The sequence below is a fragment of the Microcebus murinus genome, chromosome 2 (assembly GCF_040939455.1).
Source record: "Microcebus murinus isolate Inina chromosome 2, M.murinus_Inina_mat1.0, whole genome shotgun sequence".
Taxonomy (NCBI): domain Eukaryota; kingdom Metazoa; phylum Chordata; class Mammalia; order Primates; family Cheirogaleidae; genus Microcebus; species Microcebus murinus.
The window spans coordinates 28641912-28659239 of NC_134105.1; the positions used below are offsets into that span (position 1 = coordinate 28641912).

General features: G+C 39.7%; 1 protein-coding gene across 26 annotated transcripts in view; it reads left to right on the plus strand.

Annotated features, from left to right (window-relative positions):
- Positions 1-17328, plus strand: part of MACF1 (microtubule actin crosslinking factor 1) — a 358950-nt gene that overhangs the window by 221961 nt on the left and 119661 nt on the right. For 17 of the 26 annotated variants that reach the window (XM_075996862.1, XM_075996875.1, XM_075996863.1 and 14 more), the window contains 6 exons: positions 1930-7374; positions 7880-8029; positions 11669-11884; positions 11997-12146; positions 14447-14680; positions 16791-16940. In XM_075996862.1, the coding sequence (XP_075852977.1) occupies positions 1930-7374; positions 7880-8029; positions 11669-11884; positions 11997-12146; positions 14447-14680; positions 16791-16940 (6345 nt within the window). The remainder of the gene's footprint in view (positions 1-1929; positions 7375-7879; positions 8030-11668; positions 11885-11996; positions 12147-14446; positions 14681-16790; positions 16941-17328) is intronic. The other 9 variants (XM_075996872.1, XM_075996873.1, XM_075996876.1 and 6 more) reach the window with 2 other exon arrangements.

Here is a 17328-nt window from a genome sequence, read left to right on the forward strand (position 1 = left end):
AATTCGTGTAATCTACACATTTAACTTATACAAATTGAAGTCTTCATTCTTCATCAGAAAACAAAGGGGAGTAGGGGAAACAACTAATACTTTAAATAGTGTGGAGAAATCTGTCAGTTATTCCTTTAATTGGACACATACGATGAAATGGAGATGTTAACCAAATCTACATTCTTTCATTTGCTATCAATTCTGCATTCTTATTATATGCAATTCATCAAGCTCAAAATCTTTCGTGCATGTTTTTAAAATCTAGGTGGGAAATGGGTTAATGATTTTAAGGGTTTCCTTATTATTTATCTGTTTATTCATCAAATGTTTGATGAACTGCGGGTACTATTCCTAGACCTACATGGGCAACTTATATGCTCTTATGGAACTTACTTCTCGCTGAGATATGCATTATTTAGGAGGCAAGGAAGTGATTGGCAATTGCTTCAACAAGATCCTCTATGGATAAGTTAGAGAGTTATGTAAGGATCAGAAAGTAACATTGAGCAACCAGGGACAAATAAAATTGTATATGGCAAATGAATATAATGAATATAAACAAGAAGAGCTGAAAAGGTAGAGAATAATAGAAGTGATGAAGTGTTCTAAGTGATTAAACACTTAAATGATTTAAAATCTAAATATATCATTCTGTGATAAAAGGCTTCAAAATGAGAATTCTTCAGGAGCTGTTTCTAGGATTTGCAAGGGTAATTCTGACAATGTGTAAGTAATGTGCCTTACTCATTGACCTTGGGCCTTAACTCCTGTGTAAGATGTGACTGTTACGTACTTGGCCTTCATGCTCTTCTGGATCAGACTGAAAAGGCAGTATAATAGCACACGATTTAGAGTCAGACCTTGATTTGTTTCTAGAACTCACTAGTTTTGTGACTTTGGACAAGTTACCTAACTTCTCTGTTCCTCATTTTCTTATCTGCAAACTAAAGATTAAAACAATTGTTTTCATAGGATTGTTGTGAGGAGTAAATATCAGTGCTTAGTAAATCTAATAATAAGTGATAGCTGTAATCATGGGTGTTGTACTACCCATTCTAGCCCAGATCAGAAGAAAAATTACTAGTAGTTCCAGAGGCAAAGGACTCAGTCTGTTTCTTTCTTGACTTACTAATTCCAAGGCCTAGAATTAGTTTAATTCAGAGCCACTGTTTTGGGAGAAGCTAATATTGGCCACCAAGAGTTTTCCCCAGTTGCTAAACAGTTTCTTGAGTGGTATATATAGGCCCATTTACTGGGATGCACAACTGCTCTGTGGCTATTTGGCTGCTTAAAGCTGTCTTCTCATCCTATGGACCAGTCCTGCTGTACTCATCATCAGGGAAGTGGTACTTCCAGAGGCTTCCGCATGGTTTGTAACACTGAAAAGTTGTTATTTGGGGTTGAATTCTCACTTTTTGGGAACTGATATGTGTCTGTAAGAATCTTTGTGATTATTTAGTCTTAGAAATAACTATTCTCTCATTGCTTGCCACTTTGTAGAGCTTATCACTCAGATATGCTAATGCTATAATACTATTCTTCAAGTAACCTGTGAACTTCTAGCCTTGTTAAACATTCTGCAGTTTAGAAAAAAAAATTTTTAGCATTAACACTGCTAGGCTTGCTTCACAACATTTCCTACATATTGGGGCTTATCCCAGGCTGGGTTTTTCTTGTGGTCAGATTTTATATAATATAGTTCTCTTTCTTTCTTTCTTTCTTTCTTTTTTTTTTTTAAAGAGGCAGGGTCTTGCTGTATTGCCCAGGCTGATCTTGAAATCCTGGCCTCAAGCGATTCTCTTGCCCTGGCCTCCCAAAGTGCTGGGATTACAGGCATGAGCCACTGTACCCGGCCTATAGTTCTTTGAATGACTCCTTTCAACAGTTGTGCTTCAACATTGGCCCTGATTCAGTTTTCTTTTTCGTTTTTTCTTTTAGGGTTACAGAGCAGTTGCTGGGGTGATTGACCTAGGCACAGTGGAGATATTTCCCATCTTCAGAGCCATGCAAAAGGGCCTTATTGACCAAGACACAGGCCTTGCGCTCCTGGAATCCCAGGTTATCATGTCTGGCCTCATTGCCCCTGAGACCGGTGAAAATCTCTCTTTGGAGGAGGGCCTAGCCGGAAACTTCATTAGTCCCCAGATGTACCAGCAGCTCCAGGAACTACAGGATGCCCTGTCCTTAATAAGCAGGCTTACTGAGAGCAAAGGCCCTCTTTCTGTGGTGGAAGCAATTGAAAAGAGAATAATCAGTGAGAGAGTTGGACTGAAAATCTTAGAAGCTCACCTGGCAACTGGAGGTTTCTGTCTCTCCCCTAGTGAGAACTGTATTAACCTTAAAGAGGCTTTTCATCAGGGCTTCATTTCTACATGGCTTCATTCAGTATTAGAGTCTCATCTGAGATCATCCAAGAATTTGATAGACCCCAACACAGCTGAAAAAGTCGGTTTGCTGGATTTGATGCAAAGATGTATTGTCCACCAGGAATCAGGGTTGAAATTATTACCTGTCAAGCAATTGGCAGGGGGAATGGTGAGCTTGAAATCAAGCAGGAAAGTTAGCATTTTCCGTGCAGTTCAGGAAGGGCTAATAGATAGACAGGTCACTGTCCGGCTGCTGGAAGCTCAGCTTTTTGCTGGTGGTATAGTAGATCCAAGAACAGGACACAGACTAACAGTGGAAGAGGCTGTAAGACATAATTTGATTGACCAGGATATGGCCTGTGCTATTCTCATAAGGCAGCTTCAGACAGGAGGCATCATAGACACTGTCACTGGAAAAAGGCTGACAATAGATGAAGCAGTAAACAATGGTCTTGTAGCTGCTAAGATCGCTCTTGTGATTCTAGAGTCCCTCTGGTCATTCATGGGGTTGTTATGGCCTGAATCTGGAGAGATCCTCCCAATTACAGATGCCCTAGAACAAGGTGTTGTGTCTACTGAACTGGCACATAAAATCCTTCGTAATCGACAGCATATTAAGGCTCTGTTTATACCAGCAACCACAGAGATTTGGTCCTGGAAGAAAGCAATGGAAAATGGTATCTTGGACAAAGATCTTGCCAATAACTTAAAATTGATTTGTATACCTGATGTAATGCCCCACATGCAATTAACAGACTCTCTAGAAAGAAAGAAATCAAGCATGAATCCTGGAACAGCAGCTGTACTATGCAGCAAAGGCCAACCTGAGGGTGCAGCAAGCCATAGCGAGAAGCTATTGTTTCAAGTGATGACTCACAGCTATATTAACGTGCAGAATGGAGAGAGGCTGCTTCTGTTAGACAAAGAGCTGATGGAGACACTAACATGCAGAAATGAATCTCCTCCAGAAGTGTTTGGAATTGGGCACCAGAGACTTCCTGAGGAATTGCAAGAATCAACTAATGTGAAAATCACAGGAACGTTGAGTGATGAGCTGACTGTGAAGCCACATGTGTTCCAGTTTTCTTCTCAGAACAAAGAATATCCTGATCAGGAAGATTGCACTGAAGCAAGAGGGGAAAAGACCAATGTAGAAACAGAACATTCTTCTGTAGAGAACTTTGCAAAGGATCTGTTTGTAAGAGAACAAAAAGAGAGAAATCCAAATGTTGGCACTTCGGAGGTAATAGATGAAGTCAAATCAGAGTTAAAAAGGCAGTTGTTAGGTACCAAAAAGGAAGACCAAACAGAAATGTCTACCAGAGAAAATGTGAGCAGAGGACGACTCCGGACAGTACCTCTTGGGGAAGCAGAAGGTGTACCCCTGGTGGTTGACCAACATCTTTTTTCTGTTGGGACATCAATAAAAGAATATGAACCTCTTAGAAATACTTCCTCTACATGTCAGAAAGAACAAGCAAACACTCTTGAGACTGAATATATTCCAGGTGAAACTGGAAGACCTCTTGTAAAACCCCCAAGCAAGAAGTCACAGCTACAGGCAGAGAAAACTCTAGGTATAAAATCAGAATTAAAATCTGAAAGTAATATGAATATTCATTCTCCAGACAAAAAGAAAGTGTTGAATAAAACATTTTTGGCTAGGGATGACCATAAACAAATTCAAGAAGAACGAAATATTGCAGGTGGTAGTACAATGATGTTAGAAAAGACTGATGAGGAAGATAATAGTAGTGAGACTTCCCTATCATGCAATCGTCCTTCAGAATTGCTTGAAGAAGCTACCTTAAATGTATTATCTGCACAGTTGCTAGATGGTGGTATCATTCATGAACAAACAGGTCAAAAGCTCTTACTAAATGAAGCAATTGTTAGAGGCATCGTGCCAAGCCACACTGCTGTGAAACTTATGGGAAAGCTGAACATGTTTCGGGGCTTCTTTGACTCTCAAACCTGTGAATCTTTGACAACTGAAGAAGTCATTGATGAAGGTCTGATGGATGAGAAATTATTACATAATGTCCTCATGGCAGACAAAACTATAAGTGGTGTCTTGGACCCCTATACTCACACACTGTGCTCTGTAAAGGATGCAGTTGAAGTTGGACTTCTTGATAAAGAAACAGCCACCAGAATTTTAGAGGGGCAGGTGGTTACTGGTGGAATTGTTGACCTGAAACGAGACAAAAAGGTTTCAGTAACTTTGGCCTCAAATCTTGGCTTGGTGGACAGTGCTGACCAGATAGAGCTTATAAATCTGGAGAAAGCTTCCAAAGGCAGAGATGCTGAGAAAACAGTTAGGGAGAGATTAATTAGTTTACAAATGGAAACAATAGGACTTACAGACCCTGACAGCAAAGCCCCTTTAACAGTTGTGCAGTCCATTGACAGAGGTCTTTTGGAGAGAGAGGAGGCCATTCATTTGTTGACTAAGCAAGTGGTGGATGGAGGTATCATTCACCATATATCTGGGATGAGACTTTCTGTTGATAATGCCCTTAAACATGGCTTAATTGATGAAGATTTAGCCAAGCAACTCAAAAAAGTTGAGAACTTAAACCTCCATCAGTTTTTTCATCCTGAAACAAAGGAAACTATTTCCCTTCCTGAAGCCGTTAGATTAGACCTTATTACCCCAGACTTGAAAAGAGAAATCCAAGAAATTCAGGCCTTTTCTGGAAACTTCATGGATCTTATTTCTGCCCAGAGATTGACCTTGGCAGAAGCTAAAAAAGAAGGATTGTTAACTAATAAAGCAGTGTTGTCTTCAGGAATGATGCATGGGATTGTAGATCCTGAGAATTACAGAATTGTTCCCTACTCAGAATTAGTAAAGAAATGTAAGATTGATATTGAATCTGGGCAGAGATATCTGGAAGTAATTCCCTTCTCAGATATTAAAGATGGGGTTAGTGACAAAGTGCTTACATTGTCTCAAGCAGTTCAGCTTGGAAAAGTAGACTTTGTACCTGCACTAAAGGTTCTGGAAGCTCAGGCAAATACTGGTGGAATCATAGATACCGCTACAGGAAAAAGGCTGACATTGGGATCCGCTTTGGAACAGAAATTAGTGGATGAAAACATGTTCAGAATTATTGCATCTCATCAGGTGTTAAGTGGAGGAATTGTTGACATATTTAATGGTCAGAGAATGACTATAAAGGAAGCTATTGAGAAAGGATTTATCAGCCCTGAATTGGCAACTGTGATCCAAATAGATACTTTAGAGGTCAGTGATCAAAGTGCTCAGGTTGAAAAGGAAGATGGAATTGAAGTATGTGAGTTCAAGAGTGAATTTCTAAGAAAGGAAATGTTTATTGCTTGTAATCAGACTGTTGAAATGAGTTGTGATAAAGCAGAAGATGAGAGATTATTTCAAATTGAAAGTAAGACTGCACAGGAAAAGGTTAAAGTGCGAGTTTCTAATGGGGAGCGGGCAAAAAAGAGCAGGGAAATCTCATTAAAGGAACAGGAGTGTAAGGATCAAGATGAGTGGAAAGCATCTGCAGATGCTAAAGAATCTGTCAGTGTCGTAGTTCCTCATCATCTTAAAGGTAAAACTTCGGGCCAAGTGTCAGTAACACACCCTCACTCTGAAGTCTGTGATTTTAAACTCAAAGAGGTGGCTAGAAATAACATGGAAAAAAATACAAATGAAGAGCAGGAAAAAGAAAGAATCTCTCATATGAAGCAGTCTGTCTCACATTTAGATTCTGGAGAAATAAGAGAAAATCAAGGGAAAATGGTTTCAGAAGTGCAACACGCATCAAATTGTGAAATGTCAGGCAAATTGCTGAGTGAGCAGGTTATGCAGCAACCAATGAATAGTAGGATGAAAAGTAAGAGTGGAAAGAAGGCGATGATTGTAGAAGAAAGCCTCAAAACATGCAAATCAGCAGTTCTTTCTGAAGAAAAGTTGAATCAAAAAACTGCCATTGGAGATGAGTGTGACTCCAGTATAACGAGCCAACCTATGGAAATGACTATAAGTGAAAAAGGGAAAGAAGCTGATAGGGAATTGGGATTATCTATAATTTGTAAAATTGAAGACTCTTTTTCCCAAATGATACCCAAAGGAATTTCTATAAAAAATCAGGATACTTTAACATTTTTCAGCTCTAAACAGGCCACTGAAGGGGAAGTCAAAAATTTAAGCCTCTGCTTGACTTTAAAACCAGAAGAAAATTTATCTCAAGAAATTACTTGTGGGGCCCAGAGTGAATCTTTCCCTCCTGTGACCCAAAGACCTGAAGGATTGCACTACCAGGAATCAGTTGGAAAAGCCCAATATACAGACACATCCCAAATTTCTAAAACAGACAAGTCTTTCCAAGGAGCCATCAGACAGGAGACCACCTATTATCAAGATTCCCATGTTACTTCTAAGACTAAGGAAACCAAAGATCTGATTTTCTCATCTAGTGAATATAAAGATGAGTCATACCCAGAAGTACCTTTTGACCCAACAAGAGCTCTTAATTTGGAAGAAATTACAGTTTCTAGAGTAGATCCAAAAGAAGTCAGTTATCTAGAATTCTCAGAGAGAAAGGACCTTCATCATCAGGACAATAAAAGTGATCATGAACTTTCTGGAATTCTCAAATCTGAAATAGCAATGCAAGATATAACTAGAGAGAAATTTCTAGAAATGGCAAACCCTGCAGGGGTTATAGGTTCAAAAATGGGGTCCATTGAAGACATAGTGACTCAGAGAGGTCCCAGGGTCTTGATATCCCTTCCTCCCGAGAAACTATTGGAAGATGGGTCTCAAAAAGAGAGTACAGGACAACAAGATGCCACCATTAGTCCCACTATTCCAGAGACCAAGGAAGAAAAGACAGTGTCCCTAACGTTATACTCTACAGTGAAGACAGATGAGAAGACAGCACCGGAAAAACTTGGAGAGAGCCCTGGTAGTGAACAAACTCTCTTCATTACTGCACTTGGGGAAAAGATAAATGAAGATATAAACCTGGAGCCTCTCAGAGCCACTCAAGTAAGTTTCCTAGTGGTATGTTTGCATTTTTTGAAAGATATAACTAATTTAATGCTAAAATTCTTAACTAGATATAGAGTTTATGTATGTGTAATGGTATACGTGTATATACTTTAGGGTACTAGATTTTTTAAGATATATATTTATCATCTGTTTATAATATAGTTGTTGAAAAATTAGGCATTGGCTCAAATGTCTTTCTAAAATTTTCAAGGCTTTTGAATTAGAAACTAACATTGTAACTTATTTGAAATGCTGGGATGATGCTGTATGAAATCAAAGTAGCTTTTGGACATTTTGCTGAAGTGATGCAGCTCTCTGAGGAAATTAGTAAAATCACCTTTGTCTATTGATTTAAAATGACTTAAAATAATATGTTTTATTTTATTCTACCCTATGAGTGGTAAAAATTGCTTCTTTCTATTTGTCTAACAAGAAACCTGCCTGCTTTAAAAGACAGCTTAAAGGAGGATGTAAGAATTGAGTTTTCTTTTTGACTCCACAGAATGTATTTAACCGTCGACTCTGTTTAGAACATGATGAGAAGCTAGTATCCTATCTATCTTTGTTACGGGACATTGAGATGAGGACCAAACAGATTCAGCCTCTGGAACTAAACCTGGCAGAACTGCAGGATCTGCTATGTCAGGCCAAGGTAGGTTCCCAGAGCCTTCCACCAGGCATACTGGCTTCAAGATAGTTGCCTCCGTCTTCCTCAAAAATTTCAAGGCTTAATAGGACCTGCTTGGTACTCTATTCCAGGGTAAACAATCTCAGACTCTTGTCAGGTAATTGTGGGATGGGCTAGGTTTAGAAGACTGGACAAGATTTATAATGAATAGACTTGAACAGACTTGGCTATGAATCTCATTACTACCATTTGTTATCTGTGTGATCTTGGATTGAATGAGGTAAATTCAAAGGCATAGAGAGTGGCTAGGAAACTGTTGTAATAATTCAAGCAAGAAATGTTCAGGGCTTAAAATAGTAGATTGATATGTAAATTAATCTCTATTACTTCCCACATGCTACCAAGACATGAGGAAAAAGTATTTTTTAAAAATGCATAAACTTGGCCGGGCGCTGTGGCTCACGCCTGTAATCCTAGCTCTTGGGAGGCCGAGGCGGGCGGATTGCTCAAGGTCAGGAGTTCAAAACCAGCCTGAGCAAGAGCGAGACCCCGTCTCTACTATAAATAGAAAGAAATTAATTGGCCAACTGATATATATATAAAAAATTAGCTGGGCATGGTGGCGCATGCCTGTAGTCCCAGCTACCCGGGAGGCTGAGGCAGAAGGATCACTCGAGCCCAGGAGTTTGAGGTTGCTGTGAGCTAGGCTGACGCCACGGCACTCACTCTAGCCTGGGCAACAAAGTGAGACTCTGTCTCAAAAAAAAAAAAAAAAAAAAAAAATGCATAAACTTAACAAAGAATAGGAGAACAAGAGAAGAGAAAACAGCAGTAAAATTTTAGAAGTTAGAAAACAGACAGATGAGGAGGAGCCTTAGCAGACAAGAGAAAACCAGATCCTAAACTTGCAGTGGAGGAAGCTAAGGAACAACCTGATTTACACTGCAGAATTCCCCAAAGCCTTAAAAATTGGTAGCAGCAGAAAGCAGAGAAGAAAATGAATATGCAAACAGGGTTGTAATTTGTTTAAAGTTTGTTTACAAAGCAATTAGACCTTTAGATTTCCAATTGATTTCACATAACCTGGCAACTAACTGCTCACGCCTCGCTCCAATGGGAGATTGGAGGTTTATCGTATAAGGAAAGGATTACAGACTATTTCTAGACTAGGGAGAGCAGCCATACTTGCAGGTAAGGATTCTGTACTAACATAAGTGGGGTTAACTGGAAATCATATACATGCTGAATCTTGAGCTTCATCCTTCCTTCCCCCATGGTTTGAACAGCCCAAGGGGAAAGACCTAATATTAATAGTGCTGATATCAGTGGTTTCCCAACTGTGTGGCCCACCTTCATCACCCTCCACGAAGACTATAGCCAGCAGGCCTGCCACTGCATATAGAGTTTGTAGTTAGATTTTTAGGGCATTGCTTTCAAACACGAACATCCAGAAAGCTTCTAACACAGAAGACAGATTAAAACAAAGAAAAGAAACAGGAATTTGGAGGAAGTAGAGACTATTCAGGAAGAAAAGCACATTCAAAAACACCACCATTTAAAGGATAAAAAATTGCTGGTCATGTTGGTTCATGCCTGTAATCCTGGCACTCTGAGAGATCAAGATGGAAGGATCCCTTGAGCCCAGGAGTTTAAGACCAGCCTGGGAAACATAGCGAGACCTCATCTCTACAAAAAATGTAAAGAAAAAAAAATTGGCTGGGTATGGTGGTGCACACCTGTAGTCTCAGTTACTTGGGAGACTGAGGCAAAAGGATCCCTTGAGCGCAGGAGTTCATGGTTGCAGTGAGATATGATTGTACTACAGTACTCCAGCCTGAGTGACAGAGTGAATCCCTGCCTCTAAAAGATCAAATAAAGGACAAAAAATAGATTGAAAAAATGTAACTGAAGAACACCAGCGAACACAGGAGAAGAGACTCAGAGGAGGAGTAGTTAGCAGTAGCAGCTATTGAAGGGAGACTGAATACAATGAGGACTAAAGGGGAGGTTTAGCTCCAGAACGTTATTGGTGACCTTGATAAGAACAGTTTCAGTAGAGTGGTGGGATATAACTAACTTGGAGCAAGAGTAAATGGGAGGTTGGGAAGCAAAGACAATTAATGTAGATCATTCTTTCCAGAAGCTTTATACTACAGGTAAGGAAAGAGGTAGGACATGAGCTGAAGGAAATGGATCAAAAACAATGTTTAGGCCGGGCGCGGTGGCTCACGCCTGTAATCCTAGCTCTCTGGGAGGCGGGCGGATTGCTCGAGGTCAGGAGTTCGAAACCAGCCTGAGCAAGAGCGAGACCCCGTCTCTACTATAAATAGAAAGAAATTAATTGGCCAACTAATATATACAAAAAATTAGCCGGGCATGGTGGCACATGCCTGTAGTCCCAGCTACTTGGGAGGCTGAGGCAGGAGGATCCCTTGAGCCCAGTAGTTTGAGGTTGCTGTGAGCTAGGCTGACGCCACAGCACTCACTCTAGCCTGGGCAACAAAGCGAGACTCTGTCTCAAAAAGAAAAAAAAAAACAATGTTTAGAGTGGTTTTTTGGGCTGAGGAGAAAGAACCAATAAAAAATGAGAACTTGAAATTAGAAAAGAGAGGAGGTGATAACTAATAGAATCAATTCCCTGAGAACATAGAAAGATAGCTTTGGCCAGGTGCGGTTGCTCACGCCTGTAATCCTAGCGCTCTGGGAGGCTGACGCAGGCGGATTGCTCGAGGTCAGGCGTTTGAAACCAGCCTGAGCAAGAGCAAGACCCCGTCTCTACTATCAATAGAAAGAAATTAATTGGCCAACTAATATATATAGAAAAAATTAGCCAGGCATGGTGGCACATGCCTGTAGTCCCAGCTACTCGGGAGGCTGAGGCAGTAGGATTGCTTGAGCCCAGGAGTTTGAGGTTGCTGTGCGCTAGGCTGACGCCACGGCACTCACTCTAGCCTGGGCAACAAAGCCAGACTCTGTCTCAAAAAAAAAAAAAAAAAAGAGTTGTCCCAGGATCAGAGTCACAGTGAGGACAGAGATTGTAGAGGTTTCTTTCAATATCCAGAGTACAGCCTTGAGTAGAGTGGCTGAGAGGAAATGAGGATGATGTCCCAAAGAACTACAACCTCTTCCACAGCTTATTTCTGGCTTCTCTGTTGAGGATCAGACTATCACAGACTAGCTGAGTGGGAAGGCTGATTTGGGATATTTTAATGTTCTTTGGTTCCACCCCCTTGGAATTTGGAGTGGAAGAGTCATCCTTTGGATTGACTTATTTTGTAACACATTAATTCTGCATACCTGCTCCCTGACAGTCTTAGAGAGGCAGCAAGTTGTGTTGGAAGGAGCACTACACTGAGCCAGGAAACCTGAATCTGAGTCCTGGCTTCACTGCTCACCAGGTGGGTGACCTTGAGCCAAAAAAGTTCACATTTTTAAGTGATCAGGCATCTCTTCTATAAATCTACAATAATAACGTCTACCCCGCCTACCTCATGAATTAGTGATTGTGAGAACCAAGTAAACTAATGAGTGTACATAAGAACGTTTTCTAAGCCCTAAAGCCTGTGCAGGCATGAGGTGAGAGAGAAATGTGTTCATAGCTTATTCCTAGACAGCAAGATTTTAGTCTTGATTTTCAGAAGTAATTCCACTTTATCCCTTCAGGTATTAGACAGGGAGCTAAAGGATCTGTCCGCCTTGATCAGTCAGGAATTGGAGTGTGTGGATCAAATTATTATCAGCCAGCCTCAAGAAGTGCCTGCTCAACTGTTGAAGGCTCTAGAGAAAGATGCCAAGAATCTTCAGAAGTCTCTCAGCTCTGTGAGTGACACCTGGAGTTCCAGGTCACTTCACTTCCAGAATGCTGTGGAGGTAAAAAAGGTAGCATCTTTTTATTTTTAAAGGCTCATAAAGTCTGGGCAGACTTGGAGATTTTTTTCTAATGTGATTTTAATGTGATTTTTTTATAATGTGATTTTCTGATTTTTCTTAGACTAAAGTGTTAAATCAGCACCTACAGCTAGAAGGCAAACTTGAAGATCTGAGAGTCTGGGTTGGCAATACCAGTCTTATGCTGAGCAACAAGGAATGTAACAGTGAAACAGATGCTGATAGCCTGAGTCATTGTCTCCAGCAGTATGAGGTAAATTCTCCACCAATTCTCAGGCATGTTTTATTTGTCCTTTGAGTTGTATCAATTTTATTTTTCTGCTAGGCAAACTGGTACCTGTACTTATTTTTCTTAGAAAGCCTGATTTTTCATTTCATAAATAAAGTCAGCTATGTTTAGTTACCATACCCCTGGAACATCAGTGATTATGATTATTTCTCCTTTCAGCTATTCTGAGAGAGTTTAGAATGACCAAATGACCTAGTATCAATGTCATCTCCTCTTTATGAACATCTAGGATCTGCCTTTTGTTTCTCTTTTGCCCAATATCTAACCCACCACACAATGCAACTTTAGGAGAATTTTCGTCAGTGATCTAGAGCATGGGTTGACAAACTTTTTCCCTAAAGGGCCAGATAATAAATATTTTAGGCTTTCATAGGCCATACGTAAATGTCCCATCTCTGTTGCAATCATTCACCTCTCCCACTGAAATATTAAAGCAGCCATAGATAGTACATAAACAAATGGTTACAAATGTGTTCCAGTAAAACTTTGTAAAAATAGGTGCAGGCCAGATTTGGCCTAAGGACCATAGCTTGCTCACCTCCGATCTAGAAAGATGCTTTTTTCCTTGTTAATACCAAAGTTGATTCTTTTTATTAGTTAGGGAGAGAAAAGTTAAGATTTTGAGATAACATGTGAGCGGAGAGTTTTTTCCCCACAATATTGTTCTCTCTCTCTCTCTCTCTCTCTCTCTCTCTCTTTTTTTTTTGGTTTTTTGAGAAAAAGTCTAGCTCTGTTGCCCAAGCTAGAGTGCAGTGGCATCTTTGTTGCTCACTGCAGCCTTAAATTCCTGGGCTCAAGCAATGCTTTTGCCTCAGCTTCCCAAGTAGCTGAGACTATAGATATGTGCCACCACACCTGCTAATTTTTATATTTTTTGTGAAGACATGTCTCACTTCTCCTCAGGCTGATCTCAAACTCCTGAGCTGAAGGGATCCTCCCACTTTGGCCTACCAGAGTGCTAGGATTACAGGTGTGAGCCACCATACCTGGCCCATTCTCTTTTTAGTTATATTTAAGATTATATCAGCTATTTCACTGTTTTATTAACCCTCTGCTATATAGAGTTGTCCCTCTTCTTAAACTCTTCAGAGAGTCAGAGCAGAACTAGAAATGTCTTCTCCTTCTGTTCTGTCTTCTCCTTTTTGCCAAATCTTAAGAGAAGCAGACGTAAAAGTTTGTCCATGGTTAACCTTATGCACAACCTCATCCCTCTTTATTATGCAAGAGTTGACCTGCCTCTTTCTTTCATACCCATTATCCAAAGTTATTGGGGGACAAAGGAGGAGACTATATCTGTTTGCTAAGATATTATAAAGAAGATAGCATGAAAAAAATTCATACGGCACAATATGAGATATAAAAATACAGAGCGTCTCTTGCATTGGTGCTCTTCAGTAGTTATAACTTCCATGAATTCTCTTATGGGACAAGAACAACAGTCTAAGCCTTGTTGTTTTCTCAGTGATAGTTTTCTAAACCTGTATGTTTGTAGAGGAAGTAAGCTTTGTCTTATGATAAATATCCAAGAATGCCTCCCTGCCTACTTTGCAAGATTGACTATTGTCAATTTCAAAGTGACAGAGTTATAGATATTCTGTTTTTATTGCATTCAGTGTAACGTGAATAATAACTAAATGTTTGTGGGGAAATGACATGCTTTTAATTGTCTGAAAACACATGATTTTAGTGTTTCAGCAGTTTTTACTAATTTATGAGGAAGATAATTAAAATTCAAGAAAGTCTGACTGTAATCCTTCACAGTTTAAAAATGCATAAATAGCATTATTTACTCTAAAACCAAATTTTAGTGATTCACAAATAAATTATATATTTTCTCAGTATTAGGTTGCCCGTAACTCATTGCTGGACAAACACAAATAGGTATGTGAACCTAAGAAAATACACTTTACAAGGTATATCTCAGACCAGAAATTCATGTTTTACTTTCTAAAACTTAAAAAAAAAATTCATAGATAGTTTGGATTAGCAGTCATATAATTCTCTTAGGATAAATAATTGAAAGCTTACTGTATCAGGGTCCAGCAAAGGAAACTTAATTGTAGTTTGTAAGAAGTTTGCAGAGACCGAAAGTAAGAGAAACTTCCAGTGCTAGTTTGGCCATAGAATCATCAGTGCCGATTATAAAAACATAGGAAATTAGCCTCTTTTTGATTCTGTTAGTTCCTTGATTAGACCAACAGCTTCTGCATGAATAGAGAGATGGAAGTATTATTTGCTTATTTTTCTTTCCCCATTTACCTTAGGATTTGAAACAGCCCATGGCTGCAAAGAAGTCTCAGCTGGATGCTCTTGCTTTTGATATTCAGTTCTTTATCTCCGAGCATGCCCAAGATTTGTCCCCTCAGCAGAATCGACAGATGCTGAGGCTTCTGAATGAGCTGCAGAGGTCCTTCCAGGACCTTTTGGAACAGACTGCAGCTCAGATGGATATCTTGCAGGGCCATCATCAACAAATGGAGCAGAAAGCCCTGGTTAAGGTCAGACTGATCCAGCAACTGGGGTTGTCTTTTGGGATGTCCTCTGTCTTTGGGTTTTCTGGCCAGATTCCATGAATCATGATTTCAGGAACCTAGGTTTACCAATTTTGAAATTTCATGTCTTTCAGGCCAGTATGGTTCTGGTCCAGGAGACAGCTATTCAGGCTGTTTTTCTTGCTATGTTTTGGTTTTGTGTGCATGAGTGAGAGAATATATATATGTTTGTGTGTGTATGCACATGCAGGTGTTTTCTTTCAGTGAGACCCTTCCTTTACTGTGTCTCTGACTTTCAAATGAAAATCATGTATCTCGTCCTTTCTTCCCTTTACTTTCTCCCTCAGCATTCTTTTGAGGGCCATTAAGGATATCTAGATAGTCTGAGTTCTTGAGAAGAACAGTTCTGAAATCAGTTTTATTTTGGGGTTTTTCAAATGATGTACAATAAGATTCCTTGACAATCTTCAAACAGCTGACAAGGAACTTTTTTACCAGAATCATATTTTATTATACCACCTTTCAAACCATTCTGCCATCTTCTAACACAACCTTCTTCTTGCAGAACTCAACGTAATTGCATTAATAGTAACATCACTACCTTAAAATGCCTAGAATGATGCTTATGCCATTTCTGCTGTTTGAATAATAAGCTGGCATACAGCAAGATGATATTAGAATTGTCATTATCACCAGAAAATTTGTCTCAGGAGCTCCTTTATTGAATATTATGCTAAGTGTAATTGAGCTTTTGAGTCATACTTAAGGAAATCAGATTTGTCAGTGCCGTATGTCCCCTGTTGCTGCCTCATAGTTTCAGATGCATGGGAATTGAGAGAAAATACTAATGAAATGCTTCAGCTTACTTTCCAAATCTGAACATCTGCAATGCCATAACTCAGGAATTTATAAGGCATGATGTAGCCTGTGGATAGTTAATGAAGTACCATTGATCTGAGCCACTTTGATACCTATCCCAGATTCAGGCTAGGCCCCTGAGCTGCAGCAGGCAAAAGAACTGCATTTGAACATTCTCCCTGAGCACATAATTAATTCCACGATGTTTATTAACCTTGTTATTGTCAGAAATGCTCTGCTCCTCTCTATATTTGCTCTGAATGTGTGTGTATGTCTGTGTTAACTTGTTTGCTTTGCTTTTTTCAGATTCAGTCTGCACCCATCCTAACCCATGAAGATCCTGTTTTACAGCTGAAGAGCTCTTAGGAGTTCTCTTCCAGAGCCTTTCTATTTGTCCTAAAGAGGGGGAGAGAGGGCCAATTTGGGCACCTGTTTGTAAGTGCAGGTGACTAAAGCACCATCAGAAGGTAGAAATGGTGGAAAATGGCTTTAGATGGATGTTCAGGAGAACGCATCATGCTCAATTACTCAGTCAGGTGCTTCAGGGTCATGCAACTGAGATGAGATCTGGAGAAAGGATCAGGCACAGAAACATATTCCCTCTCTCTCCTTGGGCCTGGCTTTTCCCTTTGATATCAGTGTAGACACCTAAAGGACTGAGCCAGTTGCTATTTTTGGACAGTTTTGTTCTCAAAATAGCCAAATTAAGCCCCTCTTGCCTGGCATGTAATCATTCTATTTAATGAGTCTCTGCATTTGTGAGACATTTGATTTATAATGTCAGCTCAATTATTAAGAACCTCAATTAACTTATGAATTTCCTTCTAGTCTAAAAGTTCTTCTACTTTTCCATATTTTGATTTAATAAATAGCAAATCCTCTGGTTGTAATAGAGAGATTGATCCAGAACCACTAATATTATTATCACATGTGGATTTCAAGCATCTGGGCTCTCTGTTCTCCATTTCTAGGATAATAGCAGCAGTCTGGCAAAGAAACTCTCAAACTAAAACCTGAACTAGGAGCATTACCTCCCAAAATTGCCCCTGATTATCATCTAGACCATAAACCCAGAGCAACAGACTGTCCAAATGAGGGGAGCTTCCGAATATGACTTCTGTGCCTTGTCTTATTCTAGTCTCCCGTCAACTTTCCATCCTTGAGATATAACCTTCCAGTTTTATATTTCAGGGAGTTATCTTACATTTATAAAATGAGAATTAGTAATTGTCTTTTGACCCCTTTGCATTTTAATTAGACCCTGCAGAAACAACAAAATACCTGTCACCAGAAACTAGAGGATCTTTGCAGCTGGGTAGGACAGGCAGAAAGAGCACTGGTGGACCACCAGGGCAGAGTCACTCAGCAGGATCTCTCTACTTTGCAGAAGAACCAAAGTGACTTGAAGGTCAGTGTGAATTAATCCATTTTTTTCATTCCTTCAATAAGTATTTTTAAAGGCTTGCTGTGTGCTAGGCATAGTGTTTAGTGTAAATAACAATGGTAAACAGACATCATCCTTGTCCTCATAAACATACCACGCAATTTAGTGGAACAGACAGACATTATACAGGTTATTATAAAAATGAACATATAGTTATTAGCTGTTAAATCTATAAAGGAAAAGAGCTATGTGAGAACAGAGAACCCTATCTAGTCTAGTATATCAGAAAAGATTACCTTAAAGAAGTGTCCCTTAAACTGAGAAATGAAAGATATGTAGGGGTTAATGCATGAAGGGGTGGGAGGAGGAAGAGAACTTATCAGGCAGAAGCATCTATCCTGAGGTGAGAATG